This window comes from Salminus brasiliensis, chromosome 19 (genome assembly GCF_030463535.1).
Source record: "Salminus brasiliensis chromosome 19, fSalBra1.hap2, whole genome shotgun sequence".
NCBI classification, from domain to species: domain Eukaryota; kingdom Metazoa; phylum Chordata; class Actinopteri; order Characiformes; family Bryconidae; genus Salminus; species Salminus brasiliensis.
In genome coordinates this window covers 6738420-6754744 of record NC_132896.1, presented here as the reverse complement: position 1 = coordinate 6754744, position 16325 = coordinate 6738420, and the positions used below count along the sequence as shown (strand labels likewise).

The 16325-nt window shown below is 41.3% G+C and overlaps 2 protein-coding genes across 4 annotated transcripts in view; one reads left to right on the top strand and one right to left on the bottom strand.

Annotated features, from left to right (window-relative positions):
• Positions 1–404: 404 nt before the first annotated feature.
• On the bottom strand, positions 405–7440 carry cep41 (centrosomal protein 41). Its single transcript, XM_072663327.1, has 11 exons — positions 7357–7440; positions 6620–6683; positions 6266–6313; positions 5462–5523; positions 5302–5368; positions 4104–4236; positions 3585–3754; positions 3354–3421; positions 3135–3249; positions 2817–3035; positions 405–1809 (listed from the first exon to the last, which is right to left on the bottom strand). Exons 1-11 carry the CDS (start codon positions 7387–7389, stop codon positions 1694–1696), a joined length of 1095 nt encoding a protein of 364 aa, XP_072519428.1. The 5' UTR covers positions 7390–7440; the 3' UTR covers positions 405–1693.
• A 213-nt stretch (positions 7441–7653) lies between these two features.
• Positions 7654–16325, top strand: part of poc1b (POC1 centriolar protein B) — a 44391-nt gene continuing 35719 nt past the window's right edge. Inside the window, exons 1-10 of one of the 3 annotated variants that reach the window (XM_072663321.1) lie at positions 7654–7766; positions 8993–9077; positions 9418–9589; positions 9703–9882; positions 10667–10774; positions 10949–11064; positions 11152–11285; positions 12072–12140; positions 12237–12389; positions 12693–12770. In XM_072663321.1, the coding sequence (XP_072519422.1) occupies positions 9444–9589; positions 9703–9882; positions 10667–10774; positions 10949–11064; positions 11152–11285; positions 12072–12140; positions 12237–12389; positions 12693–12770 (984 nt within the window). In that variant the 5' untranslated portion in view covers positions 7654–7766; positions 8993–9077; positions 9418–9443. Of the gene's footprint in view, positions 7767–8397; positions 8557–8992; positions 9078–9417; positions 9590–9702; positions 9883–10666; positions 10775–10948; positions 11065–11151; positions 11286–12071; positions 12141–12236; positions 12390–12692; positions 12771–16325 lie in introns of those variants that run through there. The other 2 variants (XM_072663320.1, XM_072663319.1) reach the window with 2 other exon arrangements.

Below are 16325 nucleotides of genomic sequence, written 5' to 3'. Positions count from 1 at the left end.
AAAATATCTAGCATATGTAATCTATCTGAATCTCATTCTGTAAAATCTGTTGGAGCCTGAAAATATCACTAGGCTGCAAGTGTGCATGCGTGTAAACATGGGCATGGTGCGAACATCATCACTGTAACATTAACAAATGAACACAGAGCACATTTTCAGATAATCCTTTTTTTTGCTGAAGATATTCTTTGCTAACGTGATATGTAATATTATTAATATATTTGAGTTTTAAGTAGTATTACATAGTGAAATTGGTTTCTTTTTCCACTGGCAAAAAAATTGTTGTTTCAAAGCAATGAAATAAGATATATAAGCAATAAAATAACTTAAAAATAAGTATAAAACAAAAAACTAATTTAGAAATAAGTTAAATAACAACTTTCTAATAAGTATTAAAAAGATAAACAAATATATATATACACACACATTTATATGTAAAGGTATTTGGGCCTATGTTCTACTGAAAAAAACTGGGTAGGTGAAATATGATCTTTGGGATTTTCACATATTTACATTATAAAATGTTCCTTTATTTAACTTTAAATTATAAAAACAATAAACCAGGTAGTTTTTCATTCATATAATCTTCATTGGTTAAGATTCAATATTAGCATAACTGACTTCCATCAATCAAGGAATGGAAAAGATGAAAACTTCTCACTCGCTGAGACACACACACACACACACACACACACACATTCAGTAACTGGTCCAGCAAGCCCATTACATTACATAGGCCTTCAGTGCACTTTCATAATAGTGTTACAGTAAATGCGTTCCTTCATCTATTTTCCTGTTTCCACAAACTACTTCTAACAGGCCCAGCGATACTGAGGGACTGCCCTGGTGCTGTCTGTTATGACTCACAGAAGTGCTGAACCTCTAACACCTCTGCAACAGACGAGTTTGATTAGGTTCTGTGTTCTATACCACCATGTTTTCAATCACACACTAGTGGAAGGATGTTCTGCTGTAAGTGTTGAGGTGATGAGGTATGGGTTTGTTAGTCTCTCAGGCAGCTTTAGAATACAGCTCCTCACAGACGAGACAAGACAAGACAGCAGATATGGAGATAACGACTGAAACCTGCCCTCGATTTGTAAGACGCTTACATTAGGACCTGCTAAAATTAGTAACATCTGGATGGAGAGAAAGGCTTTAGTGCTAAGGTGTTAAAAAAATATCACAAAAAGCCACATAAAGCCGCCTCAAAGCCGGGCAGCATTCATGCATAATCAGAAATAAAGTAATTGATCTAAATACAAATTATTATCTTTTTTTTCGATTTCAAATGAAAGGGTTTAAAGCTTGTTAAAAAGGGACAATAATACCTAACCCATGCTGTTGTGTTAATTCAGCAGAAATCCACTCCCAAGTTCAAATAAGCCTCTACAGCAATGAAAACAGACTTGCGACAAGTCTTGTGATGTTTAAAACACCACCACCGGAGTCTTCATTTCAGGCAACAGATGTCAGGAGTATTTCAGTGATCAGTGGAGGTGTTCAGTCTGCAATAACTGAGTTCATTCCTACAGCTAGTCTACAGCAGACAGTATAAACTAGGCTGGGAGCATGTACATGTAAAGGCTTGGTGCCCATCACTAATGTTTACGGGAGTCTTGCATGGGGTATCAGGATATATGGGCTTTATTTTGGGCTGTGGTGATGAAGATCAGGGTGATGAAGGCAGGGGTTATTTCCAGGGTCGGCTGGTCTGTGATCTGGCACTTGCTGAGCCCTGGCGACTGCTGCGGGCACTGGAAACTTTAGAGTGGGCACTGCCGGTGGACATCCTGCTGCTCAGGCGACCTGGATGAAAGCAGGACACAAACACAAGGACCACAGTGCTGTTTTAGCAAACAGTCTGAAACTGTGAAAACAACCAAATCTAGTAATATTACTCTACAACAAACTCAATGTCTCTTTTTTGTAGTTCAACTTTTCTCAATAATGAAATATAAAATGTAGAAAAAAATGTAGAAACAAAAAGGTTCTGAGTGGACCGGTGTGAAAAGTTCCATTCTAGAGAAATTCAGTACCAATTCAGAATTGTGCACTATGGTGCTGATGAGAACCAGATATCTGGAAAGTTAAGCTTATTCATCTTTTAAAATGTCTTTAAAATGTCTACAAATACTATGGTCACTGATGGCTTACTGAAGTCTGAGCTCATTTACCATCATTTAAAGAAAGGTTTTGTTTTTTTAATCACCATAATGGTTGGCACTATATGGACAAAAGGATTGGGACACACATCTTAACCACTGAATTCCTGTCTTTCATTTAGTCCTGAGTGCTGACCTCAGAGCATGGTGCAAAAAGTCACCAAAGCGATCCACATTACTGCCTATGGAAAGCTCTTGTAGGTGTCCCAATACTTTTGTCCATATAGTGTACATTGAGGTTGTTTTAGAGAAGAATTATAGCCAAAGAAAGCTTTTTTTAATTATTATTTACATTGTAGGGTTGTAAAATGATCAACTTTACATACATTTTGGACAGCAAATAAAATAGCTATGTTTATGGGATGCCCGTCTCCTATTAACACCCACCACAGTAAAACAAAAAAAGATATATACATAATCACGAGGTCAATAAGATAGGACTTGACATGTCAATCATGGAACTGTGCAAAAATTTAAAAAAATTAGTTGAATTTCCCTTCAAATGCTTTCATTTGATTTTGCATCGCCATCTAGTGGTGAGTAGTGCACAATCCTCAAATCCCCATAACTAATACCCAGTATTACTATTTCACCTCAGTCTGTACTGTAAACACAACGGCACTTCACCTCAGTGTAAACTGAATCACTTACTGCTGGTCTCGCTAGGTATGAGCACTTCATCCAGATAATGCTGGATCTTGCTAAGGTCTTCTGAGGTGAAACGCCATTTTTTCTCAGCCATTTGCATTTGCGTCTGGCGAGGCGTGCAGTACTTCCGTCCCGAATTCCCCTTTGGAGACGGAAGGCAAGTGACGGGAATAGTGCCTGTCGTCATTCCTTCCGGAAACTTCTGGGCGATCACCTTTAAACCTTACACAGTGATGGACGGAGAAGAAATTCAGGATGAAATTGCTTTCACCGCAAATCACGTACCAGGTGCTTTTGTGTGAATATGAGATGCTGTTTTACCTCCAGAGAGCATGAAGAGATTTTCAAAGCCCCTCTCACACATGGTGGTGGACGCCTGGCTGGCCAGCCTTTCATCTTCATCGTATAAGATGATGATCTTTCCTGAGGCGTTTTTCTGTAAACAAAATAATTAAGGAATTCTGACGCAGCTACCTGTACTACTGCTCACTTTCATTTAAATGAACGCATTATTATAGACAGTACTGAGGCCAAGGATACGTAATCCAGCACATCCTTGGTGTAAGGATTCATGGTTCTCGATAGGGTTGCAATGGGGTAACTGTGTGCTGTAAAGAGAGAAAGACATCAGTGTAACCTATTTTCCTGCACTTTGGAACGACCATGCGAGCTGATTAAATCATTCCCATTTACAGTAAAATTCTGTACAATACTCATTTCCCCCCCCCCCCCCCCATATTCAATATTAATATCCTGTGTCCCATTTCTTACCACTGATGATGTGGCACTGATCATACTGGTCTCGGTCCCTAACGTCCAGCAGCAGGTAAGGACAGTCCGTATAGGGGCGCTCTACAGAGCTGGGAGTGGACACTGGAACCGGGCTGATGGTCTTCTGCCCATTCCTATCCAAATCCATTTCTCCAACGCCACTGATCACACTGGCCAGGGACACACACACACTCTCAGATTCACTGATCAGCTGTCTGTGCTCCAGCAGAATGTAAGTAATACAACCCCATAGAGTCATTAACCCCACAGAGTCTCTGAGGGGGGAGTCTAGTTGCACTCCTCTGCCCCGGTCAGGTCTAATGGAACTCGGGGCCCTGAGAAAGGGGCCTATCTGATGTGGGCTCTTTGTGGCTCCACAATGGAGGGGTGGTTTGGAGAGGATGAGCTGCTCAGATATACAGGCAGACATGCTGGCTAGCTGGATTAAAGGAATAAGGTTACAGACATAGAAGTGTGTGTGTGTGTGTGTGTGTAGGGAGAATAAAGAACTGAGGCTACCTTTGAAGTGTGGATCTGGGAGAAAACCCAGTGTCACCTGACTCGTTGTCGTCAATGAATTTTACAGGGTGAGGCGTCAGCTGGGGCGAGCCATTAGTCTGATCGGAAAGATGGTCGGTTTCAGGAACATCATCTGGTACAGATAAAAAAATTATTTATACAGTGACATGCAAACGTTTGAGCACCCTGGTCAAAATATCTGTTGCTGTGGATAGCTAGGTGAGCAAAAGATGAAATAATTTCCAAACAGTAAAATGTTAAAGATGGCCTATTTCTTTAAGCAAGATTACTTATTATTTTCATCCTTTACAGTTTCGAAATTATGTAAAATGAGTTTGGGAGCCCAGCATATTAGTACTAAACAATCTTTGGCAAGGATCACAGCCTTTAAGCACTTTTTGTAGCAGCTAATAGGATGCAGATTTCCCCCCCCCCCCCCAACCCTAACCCTAACCCTAACCCTGTCATTTCTCACAAAGGTGAAAAATGACAGGGTTAGGGTACCTGAAAATGCTTTGCTATAATCTTACCGCCTTCCCCTGCTATGTGGGCAACACTTATTTAAGTATTCAGAGTGCTAGACAGCTGCTTAGAGGAGTCCATGGCTGTTGATTGTTGGGCTGATTGTCAATGTGCGAGAAGTCCATTCAATACACACATTATTCACTAGAGCATACCTTCACTACAGTAGCTCTAGAACATCCCATGAAGTTAGCGGTTTAGAGATGCCCCAACACTTTGCCCAGTACGCTATTAGCATGCACATTTGGACATCAGTTAAATCATGTCCTTTACCCAAGACGATCATTTGCACTCTAAAACTAACTGGTGTGCACCAGTACCCTGTAATGTTGGCATCTGTGATGTCCCAGGCTGAGTTCCAAACCAAGGATAGTCATAATATTCTGATATGACTGAGACAGTGGATGAAGAGTGGTAGCATCTTGGAAATTTCTAACTTTGTGGGATGTTCTAGAGCCGCTGAAGTGAAGTGGTACTCCCAATGGCAGAATGGCCTCCATAATGAACACCTGCCGCCACCTAATACAGTCAGCCTACGCAACGCCTCGTTAGTGTCATCCGAGCCAAGGGTGGTTATGCCCACTCTCAGGATTTTTTTTTTCTTTATAAATTTTAGATCTAAAAGAAAAGAACCCAAAACCATACAATTGCTTGTTACTTGTAAATGAGAAGTTACCTTCAAGCCTAGGTGTTTCGTCCATTAAACTCTCGTTCAGATCAGACACTGAAGCAACCTGTATCACCTGATAAAAGACAAAGTCAGTCCTCAAAATCAGTACTTGACCTACATTCACAGTGGATAATAAAATAAAAGTCGCAGTATTTGAACAACTTACCAGCTGAGCAAACGTGGTCACCTTGAGCCTCTTAAAAAGCTCATCTTTTCTATATCTGTAATCTGAGAACAAATACATTCATAAATACACAGCAACAACACAGGATCACACTGTCTGACCACCACCCTGAGTCATTAACCCAAAACCCAGCTTTAGCTAAATTAAAAGTTAAAGAACATTCACACTGTCTATCCCATATAAAATCTCACTCACCTGGATCCTGCACATCACCATTTTTAACATCATCCTCATCAGCCAACAAATCACACAAATTCAACCCTGCGATATCCATCCCCACGCTGCCTTGAAGAGGACACCGAGACCTGCTCTAGCTCAGACAGCTCCCACTTCAGCACTGAAGGAAATGATGCCCATGTCTCCTTTTAACGCTGGCACAAGTTCCAAAGGCTAACCTCACCATCTATCCGGCTCGAGAGCAGAGACGCTCACTGCCGTACAAGGCTAGCCAGCCCAGAAGCTGACAGAGGAATTATTGTGATCTTCAGTACAATCAGACCCCTCTGCTCATTCAGTCCAACCAGTGTTTCTTATCCCTGAGAAATCTGAGAGAAACTGTAACAAGACGGCTTTTGTGGACAAAGTGGCCTTTCTCTTAGTAAAAGCCAGGTAATCAGGCCAGAAAATATCAGTAGGGCAGAGCTTCTCCTGTTTGCATTGATTAAAAAGGGAACTAACTCTTTATATCTACACTGATTATTGCATTAATTCCAGATTATGCATGTTTATGCAAGCAGTTTACAAGGTGGTGTTGTAGGTGGATGATCTATACTAAAGCAGGCTTACTTTTCTTGATCTCCTCCAGCCTTTCCATGTACTTCGTCATGCTGCAACCTGCAAGACACAGGACATTATTATTATTTCATGATGTATTTATTAAAGTAAATATTCAATGTCTGTTATAAAGTTTGTTACTTCTCATCCTTGGATGCAAGGTCCACCACAGGAACCCTGAATTATCAAGGTAGAAAAATAATAACTGTGTAACGGATTGTTAACTCAAGGGAATGAATGATTAAACTGCGGGAACGATGCATTAGATCTGGGAAACATTAGATCTTTATATCTAAATATTATTCTTCTACCTTGATATTTTGAGGGCTCTGGAGTCCTCCAAAAGAACCAAAACAATAATGTTACCTGTGTCAAGCCTTGATTTGACATGCTGATATTTGGGATTCTGTGGGACCTTCTTTTTCAGGTACTGTCATAAAAAGAAGAAGACCAGAAGCACACATATGATCAGACTCATGGCAGGCAGTGCACTGCTTTACCTAGCTCAGGTAAACATGGCTAGCAAACTGCAACCCTCCTGTTTCGATGATCAGCAATCTAGGGAAACTAGCTATAGCTAACTGTAGAAATACACTACATGTCCAAATGTTTGTGGACACCCCTTCTGATAAATCGCTGACATAGATACAAACATGGATGAAGCTATTGGCTCCATGCTGCCTAATAATGCCAGGCGTGGGCTAGAGGGGTATGAAGCCCCCCAGCATTGAGCTGTGGAGCAGTGGAGGAACTGTGTTCTCTGGAATGATGGTGGAGGAGCTCCATCCAGTACTTTTGGGATGAATTGGGGATGATGAGTTGGGGTGGTGATCATCATCCAACCTGACCTTACTCTTTAAGAGGGAGAGGGGAGAGCTCGGTGCTTCACTACACAAGGAATAAACCCCCCAGCAGCCAAACCGCCGTCTGTCCTAGCTAGCTAGCAACCCTGCCACAGAGAGCCGCGGTGTCGAATGACAGCAGCGGCGGCGGCGTCTCAGCCTCAACGACCGCCCCCCCGTCATGTTTACTTCCTTCCAGCACCTATTTTATTTTACAAAACTGACTTGTTCAGCACTTGCAGAACAAACTGAACCACTGACCTCCGTGTCGCCAATACCCCGCCTCGAAGTCATCTTGCCGACGTGCCGCGCGGCTCTGCTAACGCTGCGCCCCTCGAAATCAAACTTCACAGCCTTGCGGATTTGAACAAGGCCGTCGCTGATTGGCTCGTTCGGTCGCGCGCCCAATCAACGAGGCTGTTCATAGGACGCCGCGTCGACTTTCACTGACTCGGCGGTTGCTTAGTAACCACGGCGTGAAGCTTTTGGCCGACCTCGGCGAGCTGGAGCTGGAGCTGGGGAGCTCGTGCTAGCCTAGCAACCTGTTGACCCGACCCGACCCGACCCGACCCGACCCGACCCGATAGAAAATTAATATCTGACTCCGCATTAAAACACAACAATCAGAGGACTTCTAAAGGACAGTGCTTATCGCTGAACGCTTTTCTAGTGTGAGTTAGTGCTCGCTAGCTCTCTGGCTCCTGATAAAGGAGCATATTTGACTGCACGATGCCTGAAACAGCGCTAGATCCGAATTTGAACCGCTGTGATATCGTAAGTAAAATAGTCTGCATAATAAATAATAAAGCCTAATGTGTATGTAGATTTATCATCATCTACATTATAGAAAATAATATTTAGAGACTTAAACGTTCGCTCGATTTAATAGCTAATAAATAATTGTCAATTGTCAATTCATTTAATAAACGGCTCACTCAGTTTGGAAGAGATGCTTTAATTAGGTAAAGTAAGGGAATGATATTTGTTAAATCGATTAAACAATTTAGTTAGTTAATAACGTTAGCTATCTCTAGCTAAATCGAGGAAACAAGTTTAGTTACATTTAGGCAACGATTTATTACATTGAGGGAAAATGCGATATTTATTATATTAAGGGAAATATCCGTTAAATATATTTATTTTTATTTTTTTTAAGTAACGTTTTATGTCTGTAAATATTATTTTCCACCTTTATGGACTCCATAACAACAGCCGTTAGTTGCATTGTGCTCGAATCGATTCATCAGCCTGGATCGAGCTCTCGAAGTTCGACTTCTTTAGACTTTTAGCCGTGCAAAGCGCGCCTTGTTTGACAGATAGGGGAATGGGGAGATACTTAGCAGGTTAAAATGAGGAGGTTCTGTTTACCTCGTTTTAGAAAGACCCAAGGTTTGCAACCCATGAGAGAAGTTTCAAGACTTGCAGCTAGCTAGCTGGCTAAATGCCATGGCATCTGTCCTGGTAAGTGGGTGCAAACTTAGCTCGCTCGCTAGCACTAACGTTAAGTTGTAAGCTAGCTAGCTAGCGCTAACTAGCTAACTTAGCTAGCCAACTTAGGTGGCTTAGAGGGTCGTGGCTTGAGTAACTGCTTAGTTATCTAGCTAGCTAGTTGAGTTATGACTTGAAATGATGATTAGATGGATTAAGAGATCTTTAATTGTCGTATTTAGAATTTAGAAGAGGTCTTAATAGACTGCAATGGTTAAAATCTCTCTGAAAACAACAGCTGGAAAGCAGCAGCTGTTCAGTTGGAGTTGGTGCTAAAACCTGTGAGGTCTGGTTTGACTGAGTCTGTGAATGCTTTGCTTTGCTCTGCTTGATTTTGATTGTAACTGGGATGCTAGTGAGGCGAGTAAGGTCATGTCAACATATAAAACTGACTGCTTCTCATTTTCAGGAGGATCCCACCCTTGAGAGGTGTTTTAAAGGACACAAAGATGTGGTCACATGTGCAGATTTCAGTCCCAGCAATAAGCAGTTGGGTATGTAAGAAGATTTTCCTCACTGTCCTGTTAAATGAATGCAATGTGCCAATGCTTTAGCTATAGATCGATTCATTGATTCATGATGGTTTTTTTTTTTAACTTGATTTTTTCACAGTACTTTAAATGAAATTTGAAAGAATAACATATTCTGTCCTCATAATCTACTGGTGAAACTTCAGCGAGAAGGTGAAAGGAGGACTTTGGTGTTTGCTTCTGCATTAGATATCATAATTAATATATTGTCTGTTTTCCACTAAGCGTTGATACATCTCCACAAAACACATTGTCTTGTTTTTGCATTGCATTATTGGAATTTTCGTGGATTTGTTTTTCCCAGCCACTGGATCCAGTGACAAGACTGTAATGATCTGGAACCTCAACCCAAAAGCCAGAGCTTTTAGATTTGTGGGTCATAAAGATGTCGTAACTGCTGTCCACTTCTCACCATCTGGGGATTTGGTAGCCTCTGCATCCAGGGACAAGACTGTACGACTCTGGACCCCAAGCATGTGAGCAAGAACATTCCAATTTTTCTATCTGTCTGTGTTTATAATGACTTAGACTTACTGCAGTATCTCAGATCTGGGTAAAGGTTCACATGATCTCTGTTGTGGTATGTCAGCAAGGGAGACTCGACTGTGTTCAAAGCGCACACGGCCACAGTGCGCAGTGTGAGCTTCTCTAGAGATGGCCAGAGACTGGTCACTGCCTCAGACGACAAGTCACTGAAAGTGTGGAGTGTTAATCGGCAGAAGTTCATCTACTCCCTAAACCAGCACACCAATTGGGTGCGCTGTGCAAGGTATGTAGCTGGTGGTAATTAGTTTGGCGAAAAATCAAATGAACATGGTTTGTCACTTATCACAGATGCACTCGATCAGCCAAGATAGGTTTGACATCTGATGTGTTTTTTAGTTTAGAACCGGACATGCTAGGCTAACGTTGCTAAGAAACACTGGACATTGACTGTCGCCAATCTCATTTTGGTAAATACAGTCCCAAAAAGGTTTCGCACTACACTCAAAATAAAGCCAGATTTTCCTTTGTTTGCTGCAGACAAATCGGTGTGATAGAACGCGGTATGGCAAAGTGAATAATAAAAAAAGAATTAAATTATTCCAGGTTTAGATTCAATTAGTAAGGACTGTGCAGTTTTACTTATTAAATTGTTTTTCGGTCTTGAAGCTAATAAATCAATTGAATAAAAAAAAGTCTAATTTGTCTAAGTCTAGTGTTTGCCACATTAGCCTAGCATCCCCCACTTTAAATTAAATAAGCACATGTCAGATAGCAAACATGTCTTGACTCATCAACTGCATTTGAGGTCACTGAACAGCCATGTTCATATGATGTGTTGTTGTTGTTGTTGTTGTTGTTTATTTATCCCCCCCCCCCTCCCCATATGATAAATGTGGGAGAACAAGGTATGTTATATTATTTATAATCTATTGTGATAAACATTTGCAGAATGACAGGAATCACCAGAATCAGGCTAAGCTAATATGTCTGTAAATATCATTAGTTAATAAACAAATATGTAAAAGCTCTGTTTTAGTTTTATTGACAGTTTGTGTTTTGTGTCTCAGGTTTTCACCAGATGGAAGATTGGTGGCATCCTGTGGAGATGACAGGACAGTTCGTCTGTGGGACACGTCCACCCACCTGTGCATCAATACTTTCACTGACTATGGCGGGTACGTTTTTTTTTTCTGCTTTATGTCTTAGTAATAGTCCTTTTAGTTCTAGCAAAATTGCTCTTTAGTCGTTAAATAGCTGGCGTACGTAGTTTGTTCTTGTTTTTGATCTCTCTCTAGTTCTCTCTCTCCAAATGTATTTATTGTTGTCTGCCACTATGTTTTTATCCATAGCCCAGCGACATTTGTTGATTTCAATGCCAGCGGTACTTGCATTGCATCCTCTGGAACGGACAACACCCTGAAAATATGGGACATTCGAACAAACAAGCTTATACAACATTACCAGGGTAAATGATCTCATCTGCTGCTGAAGAAACTGATTACATTAAACGTGGCACTGTGATATACACTGATCGCACGTTCCTCTGTCTCAGTCCACAGCGCAGCCGTCAACTGCTTTTCCTTCCACCCGTCTGGAAACTACCTCATCAGCGGTTCCAACGACAGCACAGTTAAGATCCTGGACCTGCTGGAGGGCAGACTCATCTACACTCTTCATGGCCACAAGGTGAAGCTCTCAAACTCTTTGTGATCGCTTCATTGTTCGGCAGGAGATCAAATGTACTTGATATTTCCTTCAGATACAGAAGATCTGTCAAGACATGTTTGGTATCCAAGGTTTGTCCTGTACATTAGCACTAAAGATAGTTATGGTTTCTTACCTAATGTTGCTTACCAGAACAGTGTTTGAAGCCTAGCAAATAATCTGACATGGATAGTTTAACTTTAAATGCATATTATATTACTGCATACATATTTATCACAATACATGTGATCACAGACAAAATACATCAGTAGCGACAGATTCTTAAAAAACATTTGGATACTCTCCCGTACTGAACACAGTGATTTCATCTCATTACACCAGTCTAATTACACTGTTTGTAATGAAACATGCAGTTAATCAGTGTTCTTTAAGCACTGTCAATTTCCTTGACATGCTTAGAAAAGCATATTGTGTATCACAATACGATAAAATATTGTCATATTGCCCAACCCTGCTGTGCCCTAAACCATGCTGACTGGTCTGTGTGTCCTTAGTAGTGGTTTAAGCAGATTGAGAGAAATGTATAGGTGGTAACCATTGGCTTATAGTGTTTGTTAGTAATGTTCGCCTTGAACATCCTGCGCTAAAACAAAGAATCAAAATATGGACATAACTTATTTTGGCTGATTGACTAAATCAGGTTTAAGTGGAACTTTTGTACATTTTTATATTTTTTTACTATTAACTATTGTATTAAGCTACATAAAACAGAGCACATGCCTCAACGCTGTTGTTTTCTACGCCCAGGGTCCAGTTCTGGCTGTGACATTCTCCCGAACAGGAGATCTTTTTGCATCTGGTGGTGCTGATTCACAGGTATTTAACTTTTATTACTACTACTGCGATAAACTGTGATTAATATTCCCTAGAATCAGTCTATCTGATCCTGAGCGTCTGCTGATGTCTTCATAGGTTTTGATGTGGAAGACCAACTTTGATGCGCTGAACTACAGGGAACTGTTAAGCAGACACAGCAAGCGGGTAACTCCAGATCCCCCTCCTCATCTGAACGACATCTACCCCAGGTCCCCCCACCTCCACCATGCACAGAATGGAACTGTTGAGGTTAGAGCTCAAGACATGCACACACTACACACTACAAGTCCCACAGCTAATGTCAGTATAAGCATATTTTTACAGCAGTGTTAATCAATAATTAGCAAATTAACAAATAATTGTACCTGCCATCATCAGCTGATTAATGCCAAACTAGACTAGACTAGTAACCTGTGTAGACTATTGAAGAATCGTTTCTCTAAATGCACTGATCAGCTTTTTTAAAAATATATATATATACTTTATAAAGTATAAAGTATAAAGAGTGCTGGTCTGTGTTGTTCATTAACGTTACTGCATGTGTCTCCTCAGATTAATCCTGTTGTTACTAACATCCAGTCAGCTGATCCTCATGTGGTGGAGGTAGGAGAGGCTCCTTTCTCCATGACGGTAAGATTTAATCTCTCAAGCGTCTCTATAAGCATTGCAGAATTTAGTTATACGAGCTGAACGGAGAGTGGAATGGAGAGAGTATCCCTCACTGAGCACAAAAACAATTTAGTAGCTGCAGCTACTCTATGCCCAGTTTATTAATATTCAGAGTTCTTGTAAGGAGAAGAACATTGGAGTGAACATAAGGAGGAGTCTATGGAAATTGTACAAACAAAGCTACCATAGAAACCTTCTTAAGATGTTATTATGTGTCCTGGTTGTTCAAAGGTTAGTTCTTAGTTCTTAGAAAGTGAGCAAAGTGAGCAGCCAGGAATCTTTCACAAAACTTGCTATGTGGTATGTGGAGAATTACCCCAATAGAGAAAAGAGCAATAGTAATAGTTTCACCCTTGGGATCTGTCTACCTTGTAATCATACTACTAAATTATTTCTTGAGTACAGACAACATTAAACAAGCTTGCAGTGTTTCATTAACAAGTACAGTGATAAAGTACATACTTTTCATTCTGGCTTTATTTTTTTTTATCCCACAATATCCGAGCCAGCCGTCTCTGCAGATGTTTGCCAGATCGCCCTGATGGTAAAAGTAAGGCATGAAACTGACATGCAGTCAGCTGGTTCTCATGTGGCAGGTCCACCAGGGGGCGATACAGGCTTAATTTTGTGTGACATCAAGGTGTCGGCCATGATGGAAGTTGCCATCTGGTGGTGATGTGATGATAAGAACATCTGTAATGCAGTTTCATTGCTCTACCTTTTCTACACGTGCAGTCTGGCTAGAAGTAAGAATGCTCACAGATATCAGAGTCAGTACTGAAATGGCTCATAATTGGACAGATGTTTAGATTTGACTGATGTTTTGAATCGAAGCTTGATGTATTGTACTCCGAAAGAGAATTTTGAAGTTATTGCACAATAATATGAGCATTTTAGTCAACTAATCCAGGTAGGTGTCGTTGTGATATCTACATTTTGTATATTTTTGTACATTGGTACGCAAAATTTTTTTTTATTTATTTAAAATTTTTTCATTTATAACCTTTTTTTCTCAGCAATAAGAAACTCTAGATCACTTTAAAACAGTGCAGGTAAAGAGAAATTCCAGTTAAAAGGAATTTCTCATTGTGAAGAAAGTAGTGAGATCTTGTGAGCTAGTCTGAAGAACAGAGCTTGGTTCCAGGTTTCTCCTGGACGCCCCCCAGTCCAGCCAGCACAGCGTGGAGGATGTGTTCAACTCCATCAGCAGCAGCAGCAGCTCACCTGATTTACCATCATTAAGCCCTGATTTACCACCAAACCAGGTGTTGGAGGAGAACTCTAAATAATACTAGACTCCATGAGGAGAACTTGTTTTGACGAACACAGTTATGGAATACTACAAATTTTAGTATGAAAGTTATTAATATTTATTCTAATATTAATGCTTACTCAGGAAACAAACACTTACTGCCCAGATAAGGAGCTTTTTATTCTAATTTTAAGAGGTGCCTAAAACATTTGGATAGTACTGTATATCTGCATCCTCCCTCAGATCCCATGTTGTTGCATCCCTAATGAAAAAGAGTTGTAGTGTAACTGCTGGGTTACATTTTTACTCTAGTTAGTGTTAAGGGACTATGTCCAAAGGTTTGTGGACGCTTCTTCTTCTGCATTGAGGTCCACCCGCAGTTGAAACAAGAGTTCAGATGCACACACAGTAGGATCAAACACTCTAAAGCAACCACACATGAGCCTGAGGTCACCATTACCTAGTGCTAAGCATTGGCTAGAGGGGTATACAACCCCCAGCCTTGAGTGATAGAGCTCCATCAGTACCTTTCTTAACATTACATTCAGTAACATTCTTGCCTGATCTCACTTATGCTGTTGTTGTTGAATGCAATCAAATCCTCACATCACTGTTCCAGAGTATAGTAAAAAGCCTTCCCAGATGGGGTAGAGGCAGTTACTGCAACAAAGTCCGGGCCAGCTCCTTATTAATGCTCTTGATTTTAGAAGAAACAATGACTGGGCCGGTGTCTACAAACTTTTGTCCATGAATTGTATCTGCTTTTATGACTCTGGGTTCCCACTAAGTTGGATATTAAAATGGTGTGGAAGATGGCAGTGATAATCTTATTACATCCTCAGATGTAATATTGCCCGGATTCAGTTCTGCTTTGAGCTGATCTGCATAAAGCAGACAGAGGCTGCATGCATTAGAGGAGGCGTTTTTAATTATTCCATCAGTTTGAAAGTGCAAAGAGCACTTCTCCTGGCGGTAGCGTGCAGAGGGCACATTGCACTTGTGTAGCACATAGCGCAGTGCTGAGAGCTCACATGTGCCGCGCTCAGGGCACATTACACACAGGGCTTTGTCCTTTGCCTTTCAGTTAGGGCTTAACAATGCTGTTCATAATCTAGTAAGTAGAGCTAGTGATGCACTGCTTTTCATGTGCTATATACCAATTCAGTGCTGTGCAAAATTTATTTAAAATGGAAATATACATATAATATAATATTTGAAATATAGTGAAGTTGAATATGTAAGGGCATTTTCGCACCTATAGTTGGTTTGCTGTATCGAATCAGTTAGCAAGTTTCAGCCTTCTCCCCTTTGTTTGTTTTGTCTTTACAACGGGAAAAATCCAATCACACCAAATGTATCACAGCACAGCAACCCATGTGAGAAGGTTCTTTGTGCTTATTGGCTAGATCCATCTGGTCCTGTGTTCTGGATTAGTGCATGTTTCTGTGCGGTTTATACAGAATAGACAAGACCGCCATTATTACCATTAGTGTTGGGCACTCTGTCTTTAACCCATCTGTGTAGTGAACACACACATGCACAGTGACTGTGGGCACACATGCCCGGAGTGGTGGGCCACCACTGCCATGTTGACTTCCCCTATCCCTAGCAATGCCCCCAACACTAGCCACTGCTGCTGATGCTGCATCACTAGGCAGCCAGCCTACCTCCAGCTCCAATACAACAGCTAACAGACGTCTGCGCTGACCAACATTACACTTGGAGTGCTGGGGAAAGGCCTACAACCCACCCCACCGCCAGTTGTGCTCTGTCTGACTCTGGCTGAGCAGCATGACCTGTGATTCAAACCAGCCATCTTTGGATCATAGTGGCAGCCCCGTAGTCCACTGGTAACTCTGAGCCCCCCATATTTCTGTGCATTTTAACCTAGAGCAGCCAGCGGTAGAGATGGCATCTGTTAGTAGCTGTAGTAATTATGTGGGCAGAACACCAGGTTCAGGTCGGCCTGTTTGGTTCAGGTGTTGAGTTGGCTTGAGGTCAGATCACCTTCTCACCACAAAAATACTGCAGCAGAGTTTGTATGGGACAGGACCAAGACCACCCCCTCTCAGGAGTCTCTGTGTACAGTTGTCTTGGTCCATATCTGAGTGCTGTATTCACACCTGCCCAAATGAGGGTGAAAACAAACCAGAGGCAGTGGCATCTATAGCATTGACATCAAGGCTGGCCTACAGTATTTTGCCCAATGTTGTGTCTGGTTTATCGTTACTTGGTCATGTAAGTGCAGTGGTTTATTCCAACAA